Source organism: Equus przewalskii, chromosome 25 (assembly GCF_037783145.1).
Source record: "Equus przewalskii isolate Varuska chromosome 25, EquPr2, whole genome shotgun sequence".
Taxonomy (NCBI): domain Eukaryota; kingdom Metazoa; phylum Chordata; class Mammalia; order Perissodactyla; family Equidae; genus Equus; species Equus przewalskii.
Window position 1 is genome coordinate 15,375,468 of NC_091855.1, and position 23,221 is coordinate 15,398,688.

General features: G+C 44.3%; 1 protein-coding gene and 1 long non-coding RNA gene across 15 annotated transcripts; one reads left to right on the plus strand and one right to left on the minus strand.

The window, feature by feature from the left end:
- Nucleotides 1-1,006: 1,006 nt before the first annotated feature.
- On the minus strand, nt 1,007-2,653 carry LOC139079333 (uncharacterized). The gene is made up of 3 exons (XR_011532885.1): nt 2,399-2,653; nt 1,822-1,934; nt 1,007-1,583 (listed from the first exon to the last, which is right to left on the minus strand). It is a non-coding gene; the product is annotated as an uncharacterized lncRNA (long non-coding RNA).
- Nucleotides 2,654-17,701: 15,048 nt separating this feature from the next.
- SRSF5 (serine and arginine rich splicing factor 5) lies at nt 17,702-22,835 on the plus strand. Of its 14 annotated transcripts, none has more exons than XM_008510994.2 (9): nt 17,858-18,145; nt 18,762-18,814; nt 18,914-19,058; nt 19,393-19,463; nt 19,590-19,688; nt 19,992-20,061; nt 21,291-21,364; nt 21,824-21,934; nt 22,028-22,835. In XM_008510994.2, the coding sequence occupies exons 3-9, from the start codon at nt 18,933-18,935 to the stop codon at nt 22,293-22,295; spliced, it is 819 nt and encodes a 272-aa protein (XP_008509216.1). In that variant the 5' UTR covers nt 17,858-18,145; nt 18,762-18,814; nt 18,914-18,932; the 3' UTR covers nt 22,296-22,835. The 14 variants fall into 14 exon arrangements, with proteins under 14 accessions (XP_008509217.1, XP_008509212.1, XP_070449561.1 ...); XM_070593465.1 differs by having other exon boundaries at nt 22,031-22,835; XM_070593461.1 differs by having other exon boundaries at nt 17,871-18,020; nt 18,627-18,814.
- The last annotated feature ends 386 nt before the right edge of the window (nt 22,836-23,221 follow it).

The following is a 23,221-nucleotide window of genomic DNA, read 5'->3' on the forward strand; positions in this document are numbered from 1 at the left end:
TGGTTAAAGATTATTAGAAACCTCCTAGGACTGGTTAAAGGTCTGTAGCCTCCTCCTAAGACCTTGTAGGTTGGTGAGGTTCCCACAAAAGGTTCTTGGGCCTGTTAATATCTATTAGAAAATTGCTCAAGCATTTTCTCAGGAATGCAAAATTCTTCTGGGACGGAATAGCTAGTCACACTACACCACAGAGTTCCACTCCCACTTGGGTTTCTTTCTCAACCCCCAGAAAATATGATTCCACGGGTCTGAGGAGGGCCCAGAAATTGAACTGTTAACCACACTCTCCAATGGGTCTGACTCTGGTGGTTCTCAGAGTTTGAGAGCCATCGACTTACAACGAGCCGGTACAGTTTGGCCACCCCACTAGAAGGAGGGCCTGGAGAGGTGCCAAGAGAGGGCACTGAAGCGGGCCCTTGAGAAAAACCATCTTCTTCACAGAATATTACCTGATGGGGAAGTAGCGGATAGGATTCAGGGTCGGGCCAGGGCTCCAGTCCTGGGGTGCAGGGCACCCCCGCAGTACTCACTGTTTTAAATCCGTCTCCCCACGCTCATGTGTCAAGTTTGGTGACCTAGGCCTGTGGTGTTCCAATGTTATTGTTCACTTACCCTTTAAAAGAACTTTGAAAAACAATGCACCTTTTCCCACATATTTATCTAAAAATTTTCATCATCTATTTATATAGTTGTAAAGGGTACAATTTCTAGTGCATTTTCAGTATTGACATTTCAAAATAAAATGATGACATTGCTCTTTTAAATAAATCCATTGGGATCTGCATACCAATTGCAATTTCATACCCATTATGATCCATTTTAATACAGTACCCAGAAATCAGCTCTTCTAATAAGACTGAAAGCTATATCATTCTTTTTCTTCTTAAGCTCATTTCCCTTCCACTTCCCCCACAGAATTTTATCCCTATATAATACGTTTTTATACTTGAAAATGTTTTTGAGCACCCTTTCAGATTTCTATGCATCCAAATTAGATATACAAATAGAAATTTAAAAATTTTTAATTGCCTGTGATCAAAATCACATAAACATATTACAAGTTTTGATGGTCATTCCATTTCAAAAGTAATTTTACTGGAAATACATCCAGTATAAATACAGTAATTAATACAGTAATACATAAATACAGTAGTTAATGAGGCGAATATGGCTATTTTTTCCATATAACTGTGGATGAACAAGATTCATTGCAAGAAAGAGATATTTATATATTTAAGTGCTGACAAACGTTGTTTATATCAAGTCGATGTGGACGGATAGAGTTTTGTTAAAGCGCTGTCACTCAATTTGTAAAATTCCTTCTGAGTTATATGCCAAAAATCTTTATGAATGATCAAAAATTATACTTAATAAAGTATTAGCTAGCAAGTTGGTTATATCTTCCTCTAATTTAGTTAAAAGCAAAGGATTGGAAACCATTTGATTTACAAAACGATTTGTTATCTCATCGTTAGACACATTGGCTTTCTCCAAACCGACTCAGTTATTTGTAATTATCCCTTTGGCATTCTTCTCTCACTGGGCAAAAGGAAGGTAACTTCTCAGTCATCCTGAATCTCTGTCTGTGGGAGGAGGTGCAGGAAGGACCGTTAGAAAGGAAATGACTAGACCAACAGGGGAGTTCACAATCAGATCCACTTAGGAAAGAGTTCACATAGAAGTGGAGGATTGTTATGGACCAAATTATGTTGTTGAGATCCTGACCCCCAGTGAGATGGTATTTGGAGGTGGGGCCTTTGGGCGGTGATTAGGTAATGGGATTAGTGCCATTACAAGGGAGACTCCAGTGAACTCCCTCACCCCTTCATCCATGCGAGGACACAGAGAGATGGTCGTCTACAAACCAGGAAGGGAGTCCTCATCAGACACCGAATCTCCTGGCACCTCGATCTTGGACTTCCCAGTTTCCAGAACTGTGAGAAATAAATTTTTATTGTTTATAAGCCACCAGTTTATGGCATCCTGTTCTAACAGTCCAAACAGACTAAGACAAGGATCTAGAATGGCAGGGGGGGTGCCCTTAAAATGGAATTTAATTCATGTCTAGATATCCCTTGGAAAGTCTTGGTGTGTCCTCCAGGGTCCACATACCCCAGCCATTCACACACAGGTGACAAATAAAAATGGCAAGCAATAGGATATATTGGAGAATATGAGGAAGCCATTTGGTATAAACCTAATTCGGCCTGACCTTGTCTTTCCAAAAGGGCCTGACCGAGGCCATTGAGCATGCATTGTATATCTGCTTTAGAGATTCCCTATGGCAAGAGCAAAGGCCCTTGAGATAAAGGTGCAACTTCCCTCCCCCTCCCAACGTTGGCATCTCCTTAAGGATTAAGCATCTTTCCTTAGGCTAGGAACTGATTGCTGCACTCACCTGTGGCCACCCAGCTCGAGACAATAGACTTGCCTCCTGCTACGCCCACCAAGATGGCAGACCCACTCCCTGCTGTGTCCATCAAGCGCTGTGCAGACAGGGCAATCTTGTGACTATTGTGGGAGGGACATTTCCATTGTTGACGAAAATAATCCATAACCAATCTATAAATGAAAATTTGGGTGAGTTTATTCTGAGCTTAAATCTTAGGATTATAACCCGGGAGAGTCTTTCCACAAAGGAACAGAGCACTCCAAAGAAGTGGGGGTACGTAGGGTGGTTATATACCCTCAAAGAGGGTGTTTCCTATATGATTGAAATGTCCCTCCCACAATAGTCACAAGATTGCCCTGTCGGCACAGCACTTGATGGACACAGCAGGTAGCGGGTCTGCTATCTTCGTGGGCATAGCAGGAGGCAAGTCTATTGTCTCCAGCTGGGCGGTCACAGGTGAGCACAGCAATCAGTTTCTAGCCTAAGGAAAGATGCTTAATCCTTAAGGAGACGCCAACGTTGGGAGGGGGAGGGAAGTTGCACCTTTATCTCAAGGGCCTTTTGCTCTTGCCATAGGGAATCTCTAAAGCAGATATACAGTGCATGCTCAATGGCCTCGGTCAGGCCCTTTTGGAAAGACAAGGTCAGGCCGAATAAGGTTTACACCAAAATGGCTTCCTCATATATTCCAATATATCCTATTACTTGCCATTTTTATTTGACACCATCATATGTGAAACGTCCTGTATGGGGGTATATAACCACTTTGTACACCTCACTTCCTTGGTGCCCTTTCTTCCTTTGGGAAGAAAGGCCTCGGGCCATGGTCCTCAGATTTCAGCTCAGAATAAACTCACCCAAATTTTCATTTATAGATTGGTTATGGATTATTTTTGTCGACACAGGTAAGCAGGGTGGAGCAGCTGCTGCAGGTTAGAACTTGATGCAAAGGTAACCTTGACCGACTGGCAAGGAGGTAGAAGCTGCTCACCTGGTCAGGTGTGTCTCACGACCCATCTCACACAGAGCTGCTGGTTTCCCCATCCCGGGAAAATGACTCCTTGGCCTTGTCCTCCCACTTGTGTGACAACATAATTTCTTAAACATCTCTGGGTATGTCCTTAAGTTTTTCTTCAGCACATATCCAGTATTTATTTCTTTGTCACGGTGGTAAAAGTTTGACCTCTTTAAGATAAATGGCTTGAGTTCAAATGCTTACTTGTTGTATTGATGAGGATTTTTAGGCTGCTTAATTTTAAAATGGCTTATGATGAGGATTTTTAGGCTGGTTAGTTTTAAAACTACAGATGAGATTCAGGCTCCAAGGAGTGGAATTTGTTTGCCCCTTTGTTGGGAAACATTTACATTTCTAAGGGAAACCTCTATCTGTGAAGATGCCTCCCTCTCTGTGCCAGGAAGAATGGGGGATGGTCTTATCTCTAGAAGCTCTTTATCAATGCCAGAGGCAAGAACTTAAGTTGGTTACTGTCTGGCAACCTCATGTAACTGACCCCCACCCCCCCCTCAAATCCTCCTTTGTCTTTAGCCGAGGATAAAATTCAAGCGGTGACTTCTGCCATTTACTCAATCCGGTTTGATTCTTATCTAAAAGTTGTGGGACTGCCAAATGGCCAGACCATACGGGCACTGATACCATTTTAACTTTTTTACATATTCTTTGTCTTGTAAAGAGATAACTCACATACCTATGCCTTAAATTTAGCCTTACTCTCCACCCAACTTTGCAGCAGCAGCAGCAGCAGGAGCTCTGACTGCCCGTGGGTCTTGTCCCCACGCACCAGCTCTGCCTGCCCATGGGTCCTGTCCCCATGCCAGCGGGGGCAGCAGAAGCGGCAGCTTCTGACTGCCCATGGGTCCTGTCCCCATGCTACTCTATTCTCTAAATAAAAGAGCACTACTGCCAGATCTTAAGAGTCTAAGAAATCTGTCTTTCGACTCCTCGGCTCACCGACCCCGCATCATTTCGACCTTTGGAAGGTACTTTCTCTAAACTTCAGTCTTCTCTTGTGAAAACTTATTTTGTTTTGAGCTTTAAGTGATTCAATGTACATGGAATTCTGAGCACAGTGTCAGGAACAGTAAGCACTCAATAAACGTGAGTTTTCATTATTATTGGCAGTTGCCCTAAGTTGGGCCTATCTTTTAAACCTTCTTGGGACAGGAAATGCTCATAAAATGCTCTGAGACTCAAGATAAATCACTGGACAGAATCTCGGGCCCTGTTGTTACCATCGTGTTACTCTTCTCCTTTTTAGCCCATTTTCCCAGAGGAGGTTGGGTCAGAGAGACAGTGTGCCGAGTTAGGGCTGTGGGGAGTGAGTGTCAGAGCCTCAGGGACTGAGCAGGGCACCCAAGTGTCTGAGCCCCTCAGCCTGAACTCAATTTCACTGTCAGCCTCTGCTTTCCAAGGCACATGTCTCCACTCTGTCCACACCTCCCTTCCACACTGGAGTTGACTTTGGCCATGGAAAGAGCAAATGGGCTTTGAGTTTAGACAGCCTTGGGTTTGAATCCCACATTGTCACGAATAGTCATGAACTTGGGAACTAGACCTCTCAGAACCTACTTCCTCTTCCAGAAAACAGGCTTAGCAATACTATCTCAGGGTTAGTGAGAAGGTCAAGTAGATAAGTCTATGAAACCCCTTGCACAGTACTTGGCACACAGTAGGTCTCCAATTATTCCTGAATGTTATGAGGTACAGTAGGTAATTATTAGGGTATCATCCTACGTTAGACATGGGGAGGAAAATAGGCATGACTCAGGCAGGCAAGGTAGTTTCACACTATTGCCAAAGCAGAGCCTAGTGCAGGAAGACTGATAAGCCAGTTAGGCCTGCTCTGGGGGAAGGGTGGTGGGGTGGTTATAAGTTGGATCTAGCGCAGACGGGGCCATTTTGAAGTTGAGCTGCTTGTTGGTTCAGCCTTTAGGATGTCAGCCTAGTTTACAATGATCCTCTTAAACTTCATCCTCGTCTAGGAGGTAGGCTCTCTGACAGCTATGTGTGTGCTGTGTGACTCATCTCTTCAGATTGGACCATGATAGACACCTTGCCCAAACTGGGCTCATCAGATTTTCAACTCCATGGAATTGGGAATTGGGACTAAGAGGTTCCACTCTCATCCTGGGATCTACTTTTGCATGGAGGAGATATAAAAACCAGGTAACATGGTGTGGCCATCTTCTGCCATATGGATCAGGAGGCAGAGAAACCCAGACTCCAGGGAGAGAGGAAAAGAAATTAAAAAAGAAAAAGAAAAATGAAAAATAGAGAGGCTAAAGGGAGACTATATTTCTGAATTCTTGACAGTTCCCACTTCCTGTTTCCAGACTCCCTCTCAGGCCTGGGCACATTCTTGCCCTTGGATTTCATAAGATGCTTCTGAGTCCTTAACTATAAACCCATCTTTTGTTGTTTACACTGGATAACATTGTGGGTGAAGCTATTTTGTGCTCAAGTTACAGAAGCCAACTTGAGCTAGCTTAAGCAAAAAGAGGAAATTAGTGGAAGGTGCTGGGGGAATCTCATGAGATCCAGGAGGTTTGAACCAGTTTCAGGAGGTGCCGGCACCAGGGCAGCTCTGGGTACTCCAGCCACGGACTGCGAAGCCAACTTCCTCCTGGCATGCTGCCATTAAGATGCCTCAGTGACGGGTCTCTCAGTTCAAAACTCCAGATTCTCGGTAGAGAGGATCTCACTGATCCACGATGAGCAAATTAGTAATGCCTATGGGATAGCTTGAGGCGGCAGCAGCATAGCTGCTGAGAGAGTTTACCATGAAGACGGGACATGCTGCTCTCCAAGAACAAGGGGTGGGCATTCATCAGCCGGCCCAAGTGATGTCCTGTACAAGCTGGTTTGTGTGGCTGCCTGCAATGTGCATGGGGAATTGTGTTTCTCACTGAGAGACATGCAAATATTTATAAAACAGGGTCTCTGACATCAAAGAATTTATAATCTGCCCACAAATAATAATACTCCAAGGCAGCCTGTGACAACAGAGGAGATGTACAAGCATGAAGTGTTACGGAAATTTAGAGAAAGATAAGATAGCTGTGAGCTGTGGGGACTACAGCTCCAGATTCTAGGCCACGTTAAGGTTGGCAAATGACTTACTGAACGAAACACTAAAAATACACTTAACATGCCTTTTAATAAGCAGGAGGAGCATGTACTTACACTCAAGTGTTAAATGCAATAAAGCAAGAATGTGTTTTCGAGGGACCAATCCAGAGCATGTGAGCCACAGTGACATACGCGAATGCACCGAGTGAAAAGTAGACACACGCCGATTGTGTCAGGGTCCTGTTTGAATTCTAAGGCAAGTTAATCACATCCTTGTAACCCTTGATCCTGCCCAGATTGTAAGCCTTTGGTGAATAGTCTCCCTGAACTCTCGTCCCCAGAGTGTCCATGCTTGGGATGTTCTGGGCTCGTGGCCCTTTCTCCGCTGGTCATTGGAAGCCTCCTTCCAAGACAAACTCATTCTTAATGAATTCACAGAATACTCCCTCCACGTCTTTGCTTCAACAAAAACCTGGGGGACTTCATCTATTTTCCTGGTCTCAACTGTCACATATATCCCTTCAACTCAATCACGAAAGTTGCTCTGGCTCACGTCTGTCTCTCATGCTTCAGACGGATGGTTTCTACTGCCTGATGGGATCTCCTCCCGGGATGTCCCAGGTAATTCCAACTCAGCGAACCTGAACGAACTCACGGGCAGTACCCCTTCCTCCTGTGTTCTCTGTTGCACCCATACTACAGCCTGGAAGTGAAATTTGATTCTTCTCTCTCCCTTACTCACCATGTCAAATCAACCGCCAGGTTCTTATAATTTGCCTCCTTACTATTCCTTCAGTTTGTCCCCTCCCGTTACCATTGCCCCATCAATCCCATGATTGACTTCATGCATAATTGCTGGTTTGCCTCACCATCTGTATTAGTTATCTACTGCTATGTGACAAATTACTCCTACACTTAACAGTTTAAAACAACAAACATATATTATCTCACATGGTTTCTGAGGGTTAGGAATCTGGGAGCGGCTTGGCTGGGTGGTTCTGGCTCAGGGTTGCTTCCAAGGTTGAGGTCACGCTGTCAGCTAGGGCTGCAGTCATCTCAAGACTTGAGTGGGGCCGGAGAATCTGCTTCTCCGGCCCCACTCACACATGAGATTGTTGGCAGGCCTCCCTTCCTGGCTGGCTACTAGCTGGAGGCCTCTCCATAGGTTGCCTGAGAGTCATGACACAGCCACTGACTTCTCCCCAAGTGAGTGATATGTGTGTGTGAGTGTGTGTGTGTGTGAGAGAGAGAGAGGGAGAGGGAGAAAGGGAGAGCTCAAGATGGAAGCTGTAGTCTTTTTAAACTGAATTTTCCATGTTTTCCCTTCCGGCATTTTCTATTGGTCGAATAGACCAAACCTGGTACACATAGGAGGGTGTGTGTGAATACCAAAATGTGAGGATCCTTAGGCGTCATCTTGGGTCATAGTCAATTTACCCTCTTTTTGGTAAAACAATCTCTTGATTTCCTTTGGGGAACTGCTCCTCCCCACCGTTAAGCTACAGTTTGAGTGGGGCTGCACCGCTCCCATTTCTGTCATGGCTTTCCATTTGCAGCATGGGTGCTGATCAGCTAAAGCCTATATCAGCATACTCTTCTATGGGTTGAATTTTGTGTCCCTCCAAGGTTTATATGTTGAAATCCTAAACATTAGTGTGATGGTATTTGGAGGTAGGGCCTTTGGGAGGTAATTAGGATTAGATTAGGTCATGAGGATGGGGCCCTCAGGATGGAATTAATATCCTTAAAAAGAAGAGGAGATATGGGATCTCTATCTCTTCCTGCTTGTAGTAAGGAAGGCCATGTGAGGACACGACCAGAAAGAGGGTCCTCACCAAGAACCTAACCATGCCGGCACCCTGATCTTGGACGTCCAGCTTCTAGAACTGTGAAAAATAAATGTCTGTTGGTTAAGCCACCCAGTCTATGGTATTCTGTTTTAGCAGCCCAAAGGGACTAAGACGCTGTCACTCTGCCACTCTGATAGGTTCAGGGATGAGCAGATAACCCAACTGAATGTCAATGAGACATTAGGAAGCGTTTGCTGGAGTTCCCGGAAGGATCTAAGAAGCTTCAGTGGAAGCTCTGGAAGGGATGCTCCCTCTTCCTCTGGCCTTGGTGGCGTGAGGTTGTGAGGCTGTGGCTGCTGGCATCTCGCTAACACAAGGCAAGCCAGCTTGGGAAGGAAGCTGACTCTCAGAGGAAGTAGAGCCAAGGGATGGATGCGAGAGACACTGCCAAGCCTACAGCTGGGCCTGTCTGTAAATGTCTCGGTTATATTAGCCAATAAATCAACTCTTTTTCTTAAGATGGTTGTACCAGCGCTTCTGTTTCTTGCCATATAAAGAGCCCAAACTGATTTTGGCCACCATCACCCTCCCAATCTGCTCCCTAAAACATAAATCTAATCATGTTATCTTCTTGCATAAAACCTTACAACATCTACTCAGTGTCCAGTGGATAAAGTCCAAGCTCATTAACGCGGTGGTTGATCCCCACTATGATCCTCTGTCTCTACCTCCAGCCTCTTCTTTCTTTGCTTCTGTTCTGAGCAACACTTAACTATTTATTCCATGTGCTCTGCTGTTCTGAAAAGGGTCCCTGGCTGGGAGCGCATGAGCCTTACTCAGGAATTAGGGTGGTAGAAACTTCCAGGCTAATCAAGATATCCTGGAAGTCCCAGATCTAGACCCAGAATCTGCACTAGTTCTTTTTATTGAGGTAACATTGATTTATAATATTATATAAATTTCAGGTGTACATCATTATATTTTGACTTCTGTGTAGACTACATCATGTTCACCACCAAAAGTCTAATCGCCATCTGTCACGGTACACATGTGCCCTTTTACCCCTTTTGCCCTCTCTCCACCCCTCCCCCTCTGGTAACCACCAATCTATTCTCTGTATCTATGTGTTTGTTGTTGTTTTATCTTCTACATTTGACTTCCTCCATCTGACTTATTTTACTTAGCATAGTACCTTCAAGGTCAATCCACGTTGTGGCAAATGGCAAGATTTCATCTTTTTTTATGGCTGAGTAGTATTCCATTATATGTATATACCACATCTTCTTTATCCATTCATCCATTGATGGGCACTTAGGTTGTTTCCAAGTCTTGGCTTTTGAGTAATGCTGCAATGAACATAGGAGTGTATATATCTTTTTAAATTAGTATTTTCATGTTCTTTGGATGATACTTAGAAGTGGAATAGCTGGATCATATGGTATTTCTATTTTTAATTTTTTGAGGAATCTCTGTACTGTTTTCCACAGTGGCTGTACCAATTTCCATTCCCGCCATCAATGCATAAGGGTTCCCTTTTCTCTACATCCTCTCCAACACTTGTTATTTTGTGTTTTTAGTAATGCACCAGTCCTTATGAGCTAACACTGGAGATGCTGGGCCTTTCCTGGTCACTGGCTTTCCAGCAGGCTCTGAGTTTCTAAAGGTCTGGATTTCTAGCAGTATCTCACTGTGAATTCAACCCGATCTCTATAGAGCTCAGTAGGATGGTCCAGTTGCATCAGTAGCATGTCTTATTCCAGTTCTCCTTAACTGAAGTCATGGCTATTTGAATTAAATACTCAATATCCAAGCTCTTAAAACAGGAGACTGTTTATTTCAGGTACAGGGATCAAGAAGACACACCTGGCAGAGCTTCCCATTCCCTTCCACAACTCTATATGCAAGAGGAAGGAATTTCTTCCAGACTAAACTTGGCCCACTTGTGGGTACTCTGATTTATCAAGCAGATAGGATGTCAAATGTTCTTCACTGGATTGGTCCTGTGTGCCTTGACCATAATTACTGTATCAGAAAAGAATACTTTCCAGGATTGGGGCTGAGCTGGAGGATATCTCTCTGGGGGGACGTGTACGCCACCACAGTGGCTCTATTACGAATTGGTATAGGGAGTTCATACTTTTGAGAATTCCCTCTTGATAGCAAAGATGGACAGAGCCCAGTGATGGTCAGTCTCCAGTTCCTGACAGCTAGGGGGCGGAGCAGGTGTAGAGGACAGGAAGCATTGGGGGGTGGCTCTTGGGTAGACATGGCCCTTGTCCAGTTCTTTCTCTCTCATTTTATTAATCCTTTGAATGGTTTGGACTTTGGAATGTTTCCATCTTTTATATTTTACCTGCAGACGATTTTGGAGCGTGAGAAAGAAGTTTCCATGATCTTTAGTCACTGTCTTGTTGGTTCTCTTTGTTACAGCAGCTTAACCTCCACTTTCACTTCTGTCCTTTCTGGATGGAGCGACACGGCTGCCCACACCACTTATTATATAACTGAAATGAGTGAGTAACTGGATCAAATACATCACATGCATTCCCTTACTTCATCCTCATAACAATCCTATGAATTAAGTACTATTATTGATCTATTTCTCCCATGAGGAAACTGAGGCTTAGAAAGGTCCAGCAACATGCTGAAAGTCATAGATTCACTCCTCAACAAAAATTGTTGGTGTGCCTACGATGTGCCAGGCCCTATTTCAGTCTCTGGAGCATACCATAGCAAGCAGTGGACCTCAAATTCCAATGCACATCTGACTCCGGCTCCTGCCTGCTTAGCTCACGGGCTCAGCTGCTTCCCCCGGGTGACTCGACCTGCAGATGTCACCTGTAACGCAGCCTGGATGTTTCCACCCTCACTAGTAACGGCTTCTGCTCAATCCATTTTACACAGTCTGGCTCACATTGTAACACAGAGACGAAAACGGCGCTGAAGTTACTTCCCTGTGATGCAAAAATTTCTCTCCTGACTTAAAAAATGCTATAACATTTTTGATTTCACGTTTGAGCAGCCCTTTTAACTTTGGAAAGAAAATCCTTTAGAACTACAGAGTTAGAGAAGACACACTGGGTTCAGTTAAGTTTCCACCGTTTCCAGCTGTGTGACTTTGAGCTGTGGTTTCAACAGATTAAAAAAATAAAAAGGGAGCATATGAACGGACTTTAGAGAGCTGTCTAAGGGCCGAATTCACTAACAAACCCACGGCCCCGCCCGCTGTGCCTGGCATACAGTAAGGGAAGGATGAATGGCAGCTTTTATGAAGGAGGATGAAGACTGTAAAAGGGCCACTGGATTTTGCAATTAGGTTGGTGTGAATGTTGAGAGCACTTTCAGTGGAGAGGCGGGGTGGACGTCTGGCTGGAGGTGAATGAGAGCCTGAGAAAGTGGCATCTCGGAATGTAAAGACTGCCTGCTCCACTAAGAAATGTGTTGGTGGCACGGGGCAGCTCGACAAGTGACATAGGTAACAGGAGGTTTTTTTTTAAAAAAAAGTTTTAAAGAGGGAAACTAAGCAGGTTTGACAGTTAAGGATTAAGAGGTAATGGAGAGGGTGGGACTTAAGACAGAAAAAGAAGAGAAAGATAACTGATGGAGCGAGGTCCGGAATCTGGTACATGAAGAATCAAAGCCATGGAAAGAAATTAAGCTCCCTCTTTCCCTGAGACAGACAAGAAGAAGATGGGTAATTTGAAGATGGAGGGGAGAGAGACTGAGGCAATGGTCGTCTGATAACTTCTATTTTCTATGTGAAGCAGGAAGGAGTGTGGTGGTCAGCGTCCAAGAAGACCCTCAGTCTTGCCCTCCTCCTGATTCTCACAACCTGTGTAGCTCTCTCCCACACTGTACCAGAGTTGGGCTGTGTGACCAATAGCATATGGCAGAGGCTACGTGTTATGGATTAAATTGTGTCCCCCCCCCCAGTGAAGGTATGTTGAAGTCTTAACCCCCAGTACTTCAGACGTGACCTTATTTGGACATAGAGTCTTTAAAGAGGTAATCAAGTTAAAACGAGGTCATTAGGGTGGGCTGTAACTCGCTATGATTAGTGGCCTTATAAAAAGGGAAACTTGGGGGCCGGCCCCGTGGCTGAGTGGTTAAGTTCGCACACTCCGCTTCTGTGGCCCAGGGTTTCACCGGTTCAGATCCTGGGTGTGGACAGGGCGCCGCTCATCAAGCCATGCTGAGGCGGCGTCCCACATGCCACAACTAGAAGGACCCACAACTAAAAATACACAACTATGTACCCGGGGGCTTTGGGGAGAAAAAGGAAAAATAAAAATCTTAAAAAAAAAAAGGGGGAAATTTGGACACGAATTCAAACAAAGACAGACATGCACGGAAGGAAGATGACGTGAAGATGCACAGGAGAAGATGGCCATGTGACTGAAGCGATGCATCTACCACCAGCCAGGAACATTGAGGACTGCTGGCAAACAGCAGAAACTAGGAAGAGGTAAGGAAGGATCCTCCCCTGGGGCTGTCAGACGGAGTGCGGCCCTGCCTTGATTCAGGACTTCTAGCTTCCAGAACAGCGACACGATAAATTCCTGTTGTTTTAATCCACTCAGTTTTTGATACTTGGTGATGACAGCTCTAGGAAACTAACATGCTATGGTACGTCATGTCTGAGACTAGGTTATAAAAAGACTATAGCTTCCATCTTGGGTGCACTCTCTCTCTCTCCAATCACTCTCTCTTGGGGAAGCCAGCTACCCCCTTGTGAGGACATTCAGGCAGCTTAGGGAGAGGCCCACACGGAAAGGAACTGAAGTCTCCAGCCGACAGCCAGCAAGGAACTGAGGCCCGTCAATAGTCACGTGAATGAGTCTGGAAGGAGATTGGCTTAGTTGAGACTTTAGAGAAGACGGGAGTCCCAGCCAACAGCTTGTCTGCATGAGACAAGCTTCATGAGACTCTAAGCCAGATCCACCCAGTCAAGCCGCTCCTGAATTCCTGACTCGCAGACACTATGAGATAATGTTTGCTGTTTTAAGCTGCTAAATTTGGGGGTAATTTGTTACACAGTAATAGATAACTAATACACCTGCTCACAATGAAGAAAAAATGGTTGCTTGAGAAGACGAGTGAAAGCACAGAATGGCCGCTGAGATATTGAGAAAGGGAGGGGAGAACCTAACAGTGCAGGTCTGGTTAGCAGTTGCAAACTATAGTGGGACCCACCTGATTGGGTACCAGTTCAATATTCAGATTCCTGAGCCTCAGACTTCTGAATCAGGCTCTCTGGGAAAAGGGCACTGGGAATCTGCATTTGAAATAGCACCCAACGGATTCTTTGAGAGAGGATAATTGAGTGTAGAAGTAAAAGTGGGACAGAAACAGCAGCTAAAGCTAGAATTTAAATTGCGTGTTAATTCATAGCACGACCTGACATCAAATAAGCACTAGGCTATGAACCTATAATTTCTAAGTTTTGTTAATGAATTCTGAATTAGTAAGTATTACTTTCTATCCTCACCTAAGGAAATACTCTCAAGAGCCCTTATGCTGACCTTCTGTGCCCCATCTCTCTAAAGATACTGCCCTGTTTTTCCTTCATTCAATCCCCATCAGAGATGCTCTGCCTATTCTAAGTTCTACCGCACTGCAAACTCCTCTGGCCTTGATGGTCAGGACTCCGCAAATTCAGCAGAAGTGCTTCCTGTTTCTGGGATTTCTGGGGCCACTCTAGTGCACACACAGGTATCACATGAAGCTCATGCTGCAGCTTTTGCGAAAGCGCCTTGATCGGAAAATCAGAACGTGGATTTTCTAGGCAGAACAGATGGTTAGATTCTCTAAGCCTCAGTTTCCTCATTTAAAAAATGTTGTAACACCTACATGCAAGGGCTGGCGTCAGGACTGACTGAGATAACGTGTGTAACGTCCTTAACACAGCTCAGGAAATGGCAGAGGTCAATATAAAGAGGGATGGTAAGGAGGATACACTTAGGACCCTGAATTTAAGTTGATCTTAATGTTAAAATGGTTTGTGTGCCAAATCTGCTTCCCCATGACTGCCCCATTCAGAACTCCAGCCATAACCTGAGTGAGATATGAGAACTTGGAGGGAAGATGGAGCCAGGCAACAGACAGATTTTATAGAGGACAAAATAGCAAGTTCCTAGATCCAGGTCAGCACTCCTCCAAGCCTCCTAAGTATTAGAATCACCTCCACCCCCCCACCAGTGAAATCCGAATTTCTGCTCATAGGGACCCAGGCAGCAGAATGTTACAGACACTCCCCAGGTGATTTTACGGTGCAGCTGGTGTTGACAAACACTGATCCAGGCACTCAAATGAAAGAACTGGGTTCACAGGTATTTTAGTTATTGTGCACTATTCAACAACAACAATAAAGACTCCAAGATGTAGGAATAGAAAGAAGTCAGATAGGTATGCAGGGCTGAATCTGAGTCTAAAACTGAACATTTTAAAAAACTATACTTTTCCAAGATTAATTCCTTAAGGATACTCTTGCAAATCTTCAGAATTATTACCTAGAAGCAAGGAAGCAAGACTTTTTCTTAATGTTGGGAGTTTTCGGTACAAATTTTAAAGCATCTGGTGATATTTAGGACACTTTCAGAAAAAACAGAATTGCTGGTCAGAATGAATATTTTCCCCAGTCATGTAGTTGTGTCATGTTAAGTGGAAAAACAGATACAAATTTGGATATACACTTTTGATCATAAATACATTAAAACAAGAAACATGGAAAAATACCCATGATTAAGTTTTATGAATAAAAAACCCCTCATGATACCAAATTCTATATACGAAGATGACTCATATTTTGAAAACACAGTTGTGCTTACAGGAAAACACTAAACGGAAATTATAAAAAGCCAAATAGTTATCCCTCAGCGTTGGGAATAAGGATGGCCTTTTAAACTCTCATATCTGTGTTTTTAAAAGTGCTGATGTATTACTTTTGAATTGGAAAATAAAACATGTATTAAACTCTAAGGAAGAAAAAAACACAAGAAGGAAATACAGCAAAATATAATCAGAGGTTGATTTCACGAGATGGATTTTGTGTTCTTCTCTTTCAATTATTTTTCCCCTTGAACATTTTTGTGATAAAGAGTATATATTTCTTTTTGTAATTGGAGTAAAATAAACTCTACTTAAAAATAAAGATCGAATTCTGTCTCCTTGTTTGTGGTTTTATTCTCTGACACAGGAGTTGGGTGGAGCATTCACAGGGCAGTTTAAAGTTTAGGAATCAGCTCAGGGGTCGGGGAACGATTTCTGTAAAGGGCCAGGCAGTAAACATTCTAGGTATTGAGGCCCATTTGGTCTCTATTGCAACTATTCAGTCCTGCTTTTGGAGCAGGACAAGAGATGTAGACAATAAGTAAATGAGCAGCAGTGGCTGTGTTCAAAAAACTTGATTGATGGATACCGACATTTGAATTTCATACAATTTCATTATAATGTCATGAAATATTCTTCTTCTTTTGATTCTTCTCATACCCTACATTATAAATGTAAAACCATCCTCGGGCGGTACAAAAACAAGTGGCAGGCTGGATTAAGCCCACAGGTTGTAATCTGCTGATGCCCAAGTTAGATGAAATCAGGAATGTGATGAATGAAACATCCCAGTTATACTGAAAGCCCCCAACAGAGATGGCCAGTCAACTCCGTGTTTATTTTAATCTGTGATTTCTCTGCATTTTTCCCTTACCTAAGATTTGCTACTTACTTGGATGCCTTAGGAAAAGGATGCCAAGCCATTGTGTTGAAACATTAATATAGGAACAGTACAATCTAAAAAAGAATGCTAATTGTAAATCCAGGTCTACAAATATTGAGTCTTTTCTGTGCTAGGCATATCCAGAAAACAAAAACATGACTAACATATATCTTTATTACAAGGCAGTGGTGACGGGAATCATACGGGTACACACAGAATACTGTAGGATCACAGAGGAGGGAGAGTGATTCTGCTCATGGAAGATTTTGTGTTTATCGGAGAAACTGGTAAGAATCTGGGAGGGAGACTTACCAGGCAGCTGTCACAGAAAAAACAAACATTGCAGAAGACAAGTGGTTTAAAACACAGGAGATTAAGTCACTAGGCACTGCTAATGAAAAACTACCTTTGTGAAAATGAGAAACTTTTTAACTGTCAATAAATCAAGAGAAAAAGCTTTATAAAACCATTAGTCCTGAAGAGAACCACACCACCGCGGGCCGAAGGCAGCAACTTTTTCCATGGTGTCCGCACCATCAGTCTTGTTTTTCACCCCCAGAAAAGCTTTCCCAGATTACTTTCTCTTATTGCACGAAAAATATTTAGTGAGTGAAATCACAAGCAGTCGCTTCATAGTCAACACAAAAGGTAGAAAATAATTGGAAGGCCGATTTTTTTTAATTATGCAGAAAGCAAACAAATGTAATTAAGTAAGTACTGGTACCTGGGACAACTTGCGCATTATGAAATGCTAATGTTGATCAGGCTAGCAGCTAAAGATGTTTTCTTTTAATTTAGCTAATACATATTTTCGTTTAACTCCATCTTTAATTCCACACACCACAGATAACTAATTTCACAATTTTATTGTGTACGTGCTGAAGCACTTTTTAAAATACCATGAAAAAGGATGAATGGACGAGCTCAGCCATACAAACTATCCAAGTTCTAACCCAGACTTGCTCCGGCGCCAGAGAACAGTAAGAGCCTGTAGTTCTCTTTCTCGAACTACTTTATCTCCGTGTAACTCTAGTTGCAAGCAGCAACCTCAGATTCCGGGCACGTCTCAAAAATGGGGTGCCTTGGGTTTCACCTGAAAGCATGAAGAACAGGAACCTTTGCACCATCGGTCTCTTAATGCCTAAATTTCTAAGCGTGCCAAGCTTACTGGGAAAATGTGGAGTTAGGGATGGGGAGGACCACGTTTCACACCCACTTTGAAAAGACACAGTGCCTGAAGAACGGAGACTTCCATGTTACACTCCAGAAACCCCACCAGCAGGCTTAATCAGATACCCCCTGGACTTAAAAGTAGCCTGAAACTTTTTCCAGCCAGCGCAGTCCTAGAGTAGTGGAAATGCAGAAATCTGCATTCTGGCCTCAATTGAGGATGGCCTCCTGGCTGCAGTTCCCGTTTCAATATTTCATCACGCAGAAACCTTCCATTTAAAAACTCCCGAGGTTCCTTAGTCTTTTTAACCATCACTAAACCACACGTCCGCGGTAGGGTTAAAAGTCACTTGAGCATCAAGGAGCGCCAGCAAGGGACCAGAGATGGCCAGGTACTTTTGCAAAGCCTGAGTTTCCTTTACCCAGCACGCTTCGAAGTATCTAAGAAAAAAATGTAGATAAAACAGAGGTGTCATTTGTCCTAGGGCGCGTTCACGGGAGAGATATGACGAAGCCAACGTCACGGCCCGGCAGAGGCGAACGTCCTCCACGGGCTGCCCCCGGGGCGCCGGTCACCTGGCGGCCGCGCCCCCACCAGGCCCCGCCCCCCGCGGGAGGGTCGCCCGGACGGTCGCGGTCCCAGGGCGGGGCCCACGGAAACGGCGTCCCGGGATCCAGCGGGGAGGTCCCGGGGCGGTGCCGGAAGTGACGCAGGGGCGCGCCCTCCATTTTGTGGAACGCCCGAGCAGTAAGTGCGTCAGTTGTGGGCAGACGTAGGCGAGCTGGGTCCTGGTCTGCGGGGAGGCTGCCGGCTCCGTCGCAGACTACGGACCTCTCTGGGGCTCAGCTGCCACAGCTCCTGTCCGGTAGGTGAGTGGTTCACTTTGAGGGCAAGGCTTCTCGGATCGAGGCTTCTTCATGGCCGCTCAGATGGCGAGTGGCCGGGGCTGCTCTCTTTGCGGAGGACGGAGTCCAATGAGCGCAGTTTACTCGAGGTGGGCGCTGGGGCACGTCTCCCTGGGGGTCTTGTTTGAGGGGAAGCGAAGGTGGAAGGGCGGTCGTGGTCACGGTCATTCTCACACCGAGGGGTTGGATGCCCCTCCCTGCCTCTCTGCCTCTTCACTCCGAACCCCCCGAGTGGCGGGCCGAGACCTTTGCTCGGGGTGCGGGTAGGGCTTCCCGCGGGCGGGCACAGGGACTCCGGCACGGCGGGGGCGGGGACGGGGGAGGGAAAAGGGAGCTCGGCACGCGCGGCTCTCCCACCGCCGGCTCCGCCGCCGCCATTTTGTAGCTGCCCGGCGTCCGCCCGGCGCCGTGTGCGCAGGCGCGGCCGCGGCGTCGCGAGATTCCGGCTTCCCCCCGCTGTGACGCTCCCGGGAGGCGGCGGCGCGCGCGCGGCCCGTCGCCATTGGGCTGGCCCGGCGGAGGGCGGGGCCGGCTCCGCCCGCACTTCTCGGCCTTTCCTAACTGCGGCAGATGGGAGGGGGCCAGAAGAGCCGGGGAGAGTGTGCGGCTGCGCAGTTCCGGAGGCGGCAGTGGGCGTTGCGGTTGCTGCGGTCTGGGCCCAGGGAAGGATCGTGTTGGGAGCCGAGTTTTAATTTTGTCTGCAAGGGACCTGGCCTAATAAGAGGCACTCTTGGCAATCTTGTTTGTAACATCACCGGGTAAACATTTTATTTTATGCTGTTTATGTTTTTGACCCCTTGAGCAGGCATTCCTCGGGCATTCACTGGTATTGTCTCAATTGGATTATTTCCTAACAGGACATCCTAGCCGGACGTCATGAGTGGCTGTCGGGTGTTCATCGGGAGGCTAAACCCAGCGGCCAGGGAGAAGGACGTGGAGAGATTCTTCAAGGGGTATGGACGGATAAGAGACATTGATCTGAAAAGAGGCTTTGGTTTTGTGGTAAGTGTTTAGACTGATCGATCATCTGTGGTTAAGTAGGTAAAGATTTTGGTAAGCAGTGTGTTTGATCTTACTGAGTCCAGGTGGAGGAGCTTTAGAGAGTGTTATGAGTCCTTAAGGTGGTGGGTTTCCTTAGGGGATCAAAGAACTTCACTGCTGGCTGGAGGGAGACCACTCCTGGTCGCTTGTCCAATCAGGTTTATCTCCACGGCACTGTCTTTAGGAGATACTCCCCTTCTCTCACAGGTTTTTAGTGCTCCTAATGTGTTGTGGAATACACTTTTAAAGTTTAAAGCCGTGTTATATGTTACCTTTTTTTTGTGCTTCAATTTAGGAATTTGAGGATCCCAGGGATGCGGATGACGCTGTATATGAACTTGATGGAAAAGAACTGTGCAGTGAAAGGTGGGAGTCGTCTCTTTAGTTTTATAACTATAAAGTAGAGCAGACTGGGTCAGCTGGGGCATTTCTCTAAGTAGATCTCTCATATAGCTTAAGTGGATAATGGAGGTTTTTGTTCCCTTCCTGCAGGGTTACTATTGAACATGCTAGGGCTCGATCTCGAGGTGGGAGAGGTAGAGGACGCTACTCTGACCGTTTTAGTAGTCGAAGGCCTCGAAATGATAGACGGTATGTGACGGATGGCGGATGGCTGCTTTGAACAGTCATTACTGCAAAAGGAGTATTTATAATGTTTAAAACCATTAGCAGTGAGTGATTCTGGTCTTTATCGTATAATGTGTTACGTTATTCCTGTGTTAGTCCACTGTTTTAAGTCTGTATAACGATTCGTGTAAAAACAATGCAAAAACTGTTGATGGAAGCCATTTGAGTGACTTGTCGTATCTGACTGCTTGAACTTGCCCACAGTTGAACACAATAGGTGCACCTTACTGCATTTCTTCCATTGTGAGTACTCATTTTCTTCCTCAGAAATGCTCCACCTGTAAGAACAGAAAATCGGCTTATAGTTGAGAATTTATCTTCAAGAGTCAGCTGGCAGGTTTGTTGAAATACAGTTTTGAGATATTTTAATGTGGCTTTTTAAAAATTAATGGGTAGCTAATTTTTATTAATATGTTTCATTAAAAGTAGTTTTATGTTTAATTAAATTAATGGATTTAATTGTAATTTTAAAATTTTAATTAAACGTAACTGGGGGATGTTTTGAATTTTAATATTAGTGATCAAATGTAAATGTTTTGAGGATATATTTTCTTGTTTTTTAAAATCAATTTTAACCAAATATTAAACCCTTTATTTGCCAGCCTATCTGTGTCGTTGGCCTTATGACGAGGAGTGCCTGTGGGTTATCCTAATCGTTGTCTTGGTCACTCTTGGTTGGGCCTGGTTGACTTTGCCAGTCAGCTCCTACAGTGATCAATTGGCCACCTCTAGATCTGTGTTTGCCGGTCTAGACGTAATCGGTGCACTTACTTGAAGTGCCAGGTTGCAGCGATCCCAGAGCGTTGATAACGTGATCTGATTCCTAAGTTGAGAGCTGTCTTCCTGTAACGCTTCCGAATAAGAGGTCCTGGTCGAAAATCGTTGAAAGATACGAAATTAGGTGGTCGTTGGAATCCTGATCGCAGTAAAGTGGTCCTTGGTAACTGCACAAGAGTAGAACATGTCTGCATCCGCCAGTAGTCTGCTAATAGGGAGGGCTGTGCGATTAAAGGCTTCCATCGATTGGGTAGTGTCCTTCAAGTGGGTGGCGAAGAGCCAGTCGGGCATATGTCATGAAGGTTTCTCCGACCGATTAATGGTTTGCTGCTTGACTAGCCTAGGGAAATAATAATGAAGGTAAAGTAAACTTTTTTAATGGCATATGGGGCACAAAATAACTGGTGTCTTGTAAATGTTCTGTTCTTAAATATAAAATTTCTACTTTAGTCTTTGCTTTAAAAATATGTACTGTTCCTTTTTGTTTTGTTTTTGTTTTGTTCTTTTTTTTGTTTTTTTCCTTTTGTATTGAGCTCAGTATAGACTAATACTACTTTAATGTTAAAATCTGAATTTCCTGTAGCATTTTGCTTAAAAGCAATATGCTATTTGCTTATTTCGTGCCCTGATATAGATAATTTTTGAATTCTGATAGACTACAAGTGTGGTAATTACCATGTTTGTACTTTATCTAACATCTTCTCTTTCAGTAGTCTTGTTTTTATACCATGTGGTTGTTTGTCTGTCACGTTTCCTTTTCTCTGCTTGACACGGTTGTCTTGTGTTAAGGATCTCAAAGATTTCATGAGACAAGCTGGGGAAGTAACCTTTGCTGATGCACATCGGCCTAAATTAAATGAAGGGTGAGTGTGCTGAAGATGTTAAGAGCCTTTTAAAATCCTGAAATTTTTACCGTGAATGTTCCTGATTACTTCAAATTGGGACAGGGTTGAATGCAGTGCTTCTCAGTCAGGGGTAAGTTTGCTCGTCAGGGGACAATTGGTAGTGTCTGGAGACGTGTTCGGTGCTTGTAGCTGGTTGAGGGTGCTACTGGCATCTTGTGAGTAGAGGCCAGGGATGCTGCTGAACATGGTACAATGTACAGGAAACCCCCCACAGTAAAGAATTATCTGGCTTAAAATGTCAACGGTTCGGAGGTTGAGAAACCTTCCTTTAGTGCTCTGTTATCTGTCAAGAGATAAGATTGTTAATGTAGCAATAACGAAATGAGCAGAGCAAAGATACTTAATGTAGACTGCTGTATATGGTTTGTGAGACCATAAGGTGTATGTAACTTTACAAATTATTTTTATTCATTTTAGGGTGGTTGAGTTTGCCTCTTATGGTGACTTAAAGAATGCTATTGAGAAACTTTCTGGAAAGGAAATAAATGGGAGAAAAATCAAATTAATTGAAGGCAGCAAAAGGCACAGGTATCTCTTTAATGTGTTTAAGTCACAGTTTTATTTAATGGATTTGTAGGACTTGCCACTTAGGTTTTTTGTTTCTGTTTTTTTCCTTTCTAGTAGGTCACGAAGCAGGTCTCGTTCCCGGACCAGGAGTTCCTCTAGGTCTCGTAGCCGATCTCGTTCCCGGAGTCGCAAGTCTTACAGCCGGTCCAGGAGCAGGAGCCGGAGTCGGAGCAAGTCCCGTTCTGTTAGTAGGTCTCCTGTGCCTGAGAAGAGCCAGAAACGTGGTTCTTCAAGTAGATCTAAGTCTCCAGCATCTGTGGATCGCCAGAGGTCCAGATCTCGGTCCCGGTCCCGGTCCAGATCCGTTGACAGTGGCAATTAAACTGTAAATAACTTGCCCTGGGGGCCTTTTTTAAAAAAACAAATTCCCAAACCATACTTGCTAAAAATTCTGGTAAGTATGTGCTTTTCTGTGGGGGTGGGGTTTGGAGGGGGGTTGGGTTGGGCTGGATATCTTTGTAGATGTGGACCACCAGGGGGTTGTTGAAAACTAATTGTATTAAATGTCTTTTGATAAGCCTTCTGCTCACATTTTTGTGAATGTCTGAAGTATATAGTTTGTGTATATTGACAGAGCTCTTTTATAACTAAAGCAAATTTAATTTTTTGTACTAGAAAAAATTTGAACATTTTAGTTCCTGGTTATTCAAATATGTTAATTCAGAATTAGTTTAATGCCTCAATTAAACTAATTAATAGCTTTGGACACTTAAAAGAGCTCTAAATTTGCTTGTACATAAAGGCTTAATTTGAGTTTTTCTTGTCAGGGCGAAGGGTGTCCTCCCACCCACCCTTTAACAGCTGCCTGGCCAAGACGTTAAAGCAGCTGTTTGTTATTGATAATAAAAGATTATAAAACTGCTTTTGTCTGTGTGTCTGAAGGAAGTATGCTATTTACTCCTCCCTTCCTCCCCATCTGCATTCATCACCTTTAAAGTCCCTTCTAGGGAATTGGAGCTGTTTGGATGATAGATTTCTTTTATTTTTAATTAAAAATTTAGATAGTACTTCTGACTTTTCCAGGCTGGTCAGAAGATGGGCAGAGAAGTCAGTGAACTGTTCAAAAACAGTGACAGCTAACAGTTGTTTATGACCGTTTTCCTTGCGTGTGACCCTCCCATGCTCTTCGTCTTGTAGTCCAGAGGAGGACACTTTGGGAAACATTGTAAACTTTGATGTTTCATGCCTATCTTAAAGATGGTAATAGAAGTTTGGTCAGAGATCAACACGAAGCTTTTTCTCTGGTCA

Coding starts and splice junctions, on each gene's coding strand:
- SRSF5 (XM_008510995.2), top strand. CDS start 18,933: ATGAGTGGCTGTCGGGTGTTCATCGGGAGGCTAAACCCAGCGGCCAGG. Junction 19,464..19,589: donor AAAGAACTGTGCAGTGAAAG/GTGGGAGTCGTC, acceptor CCCTTCCTGCAG/GGTTACTATTGAACATGCTA. Junction 19,689..19,991: donor AGGCCTCGAAATGATAGACG/GTATGTGACGGA, acceptor TTTCTTCCTCAG/AAATGCTCCACCTGTAAGAA.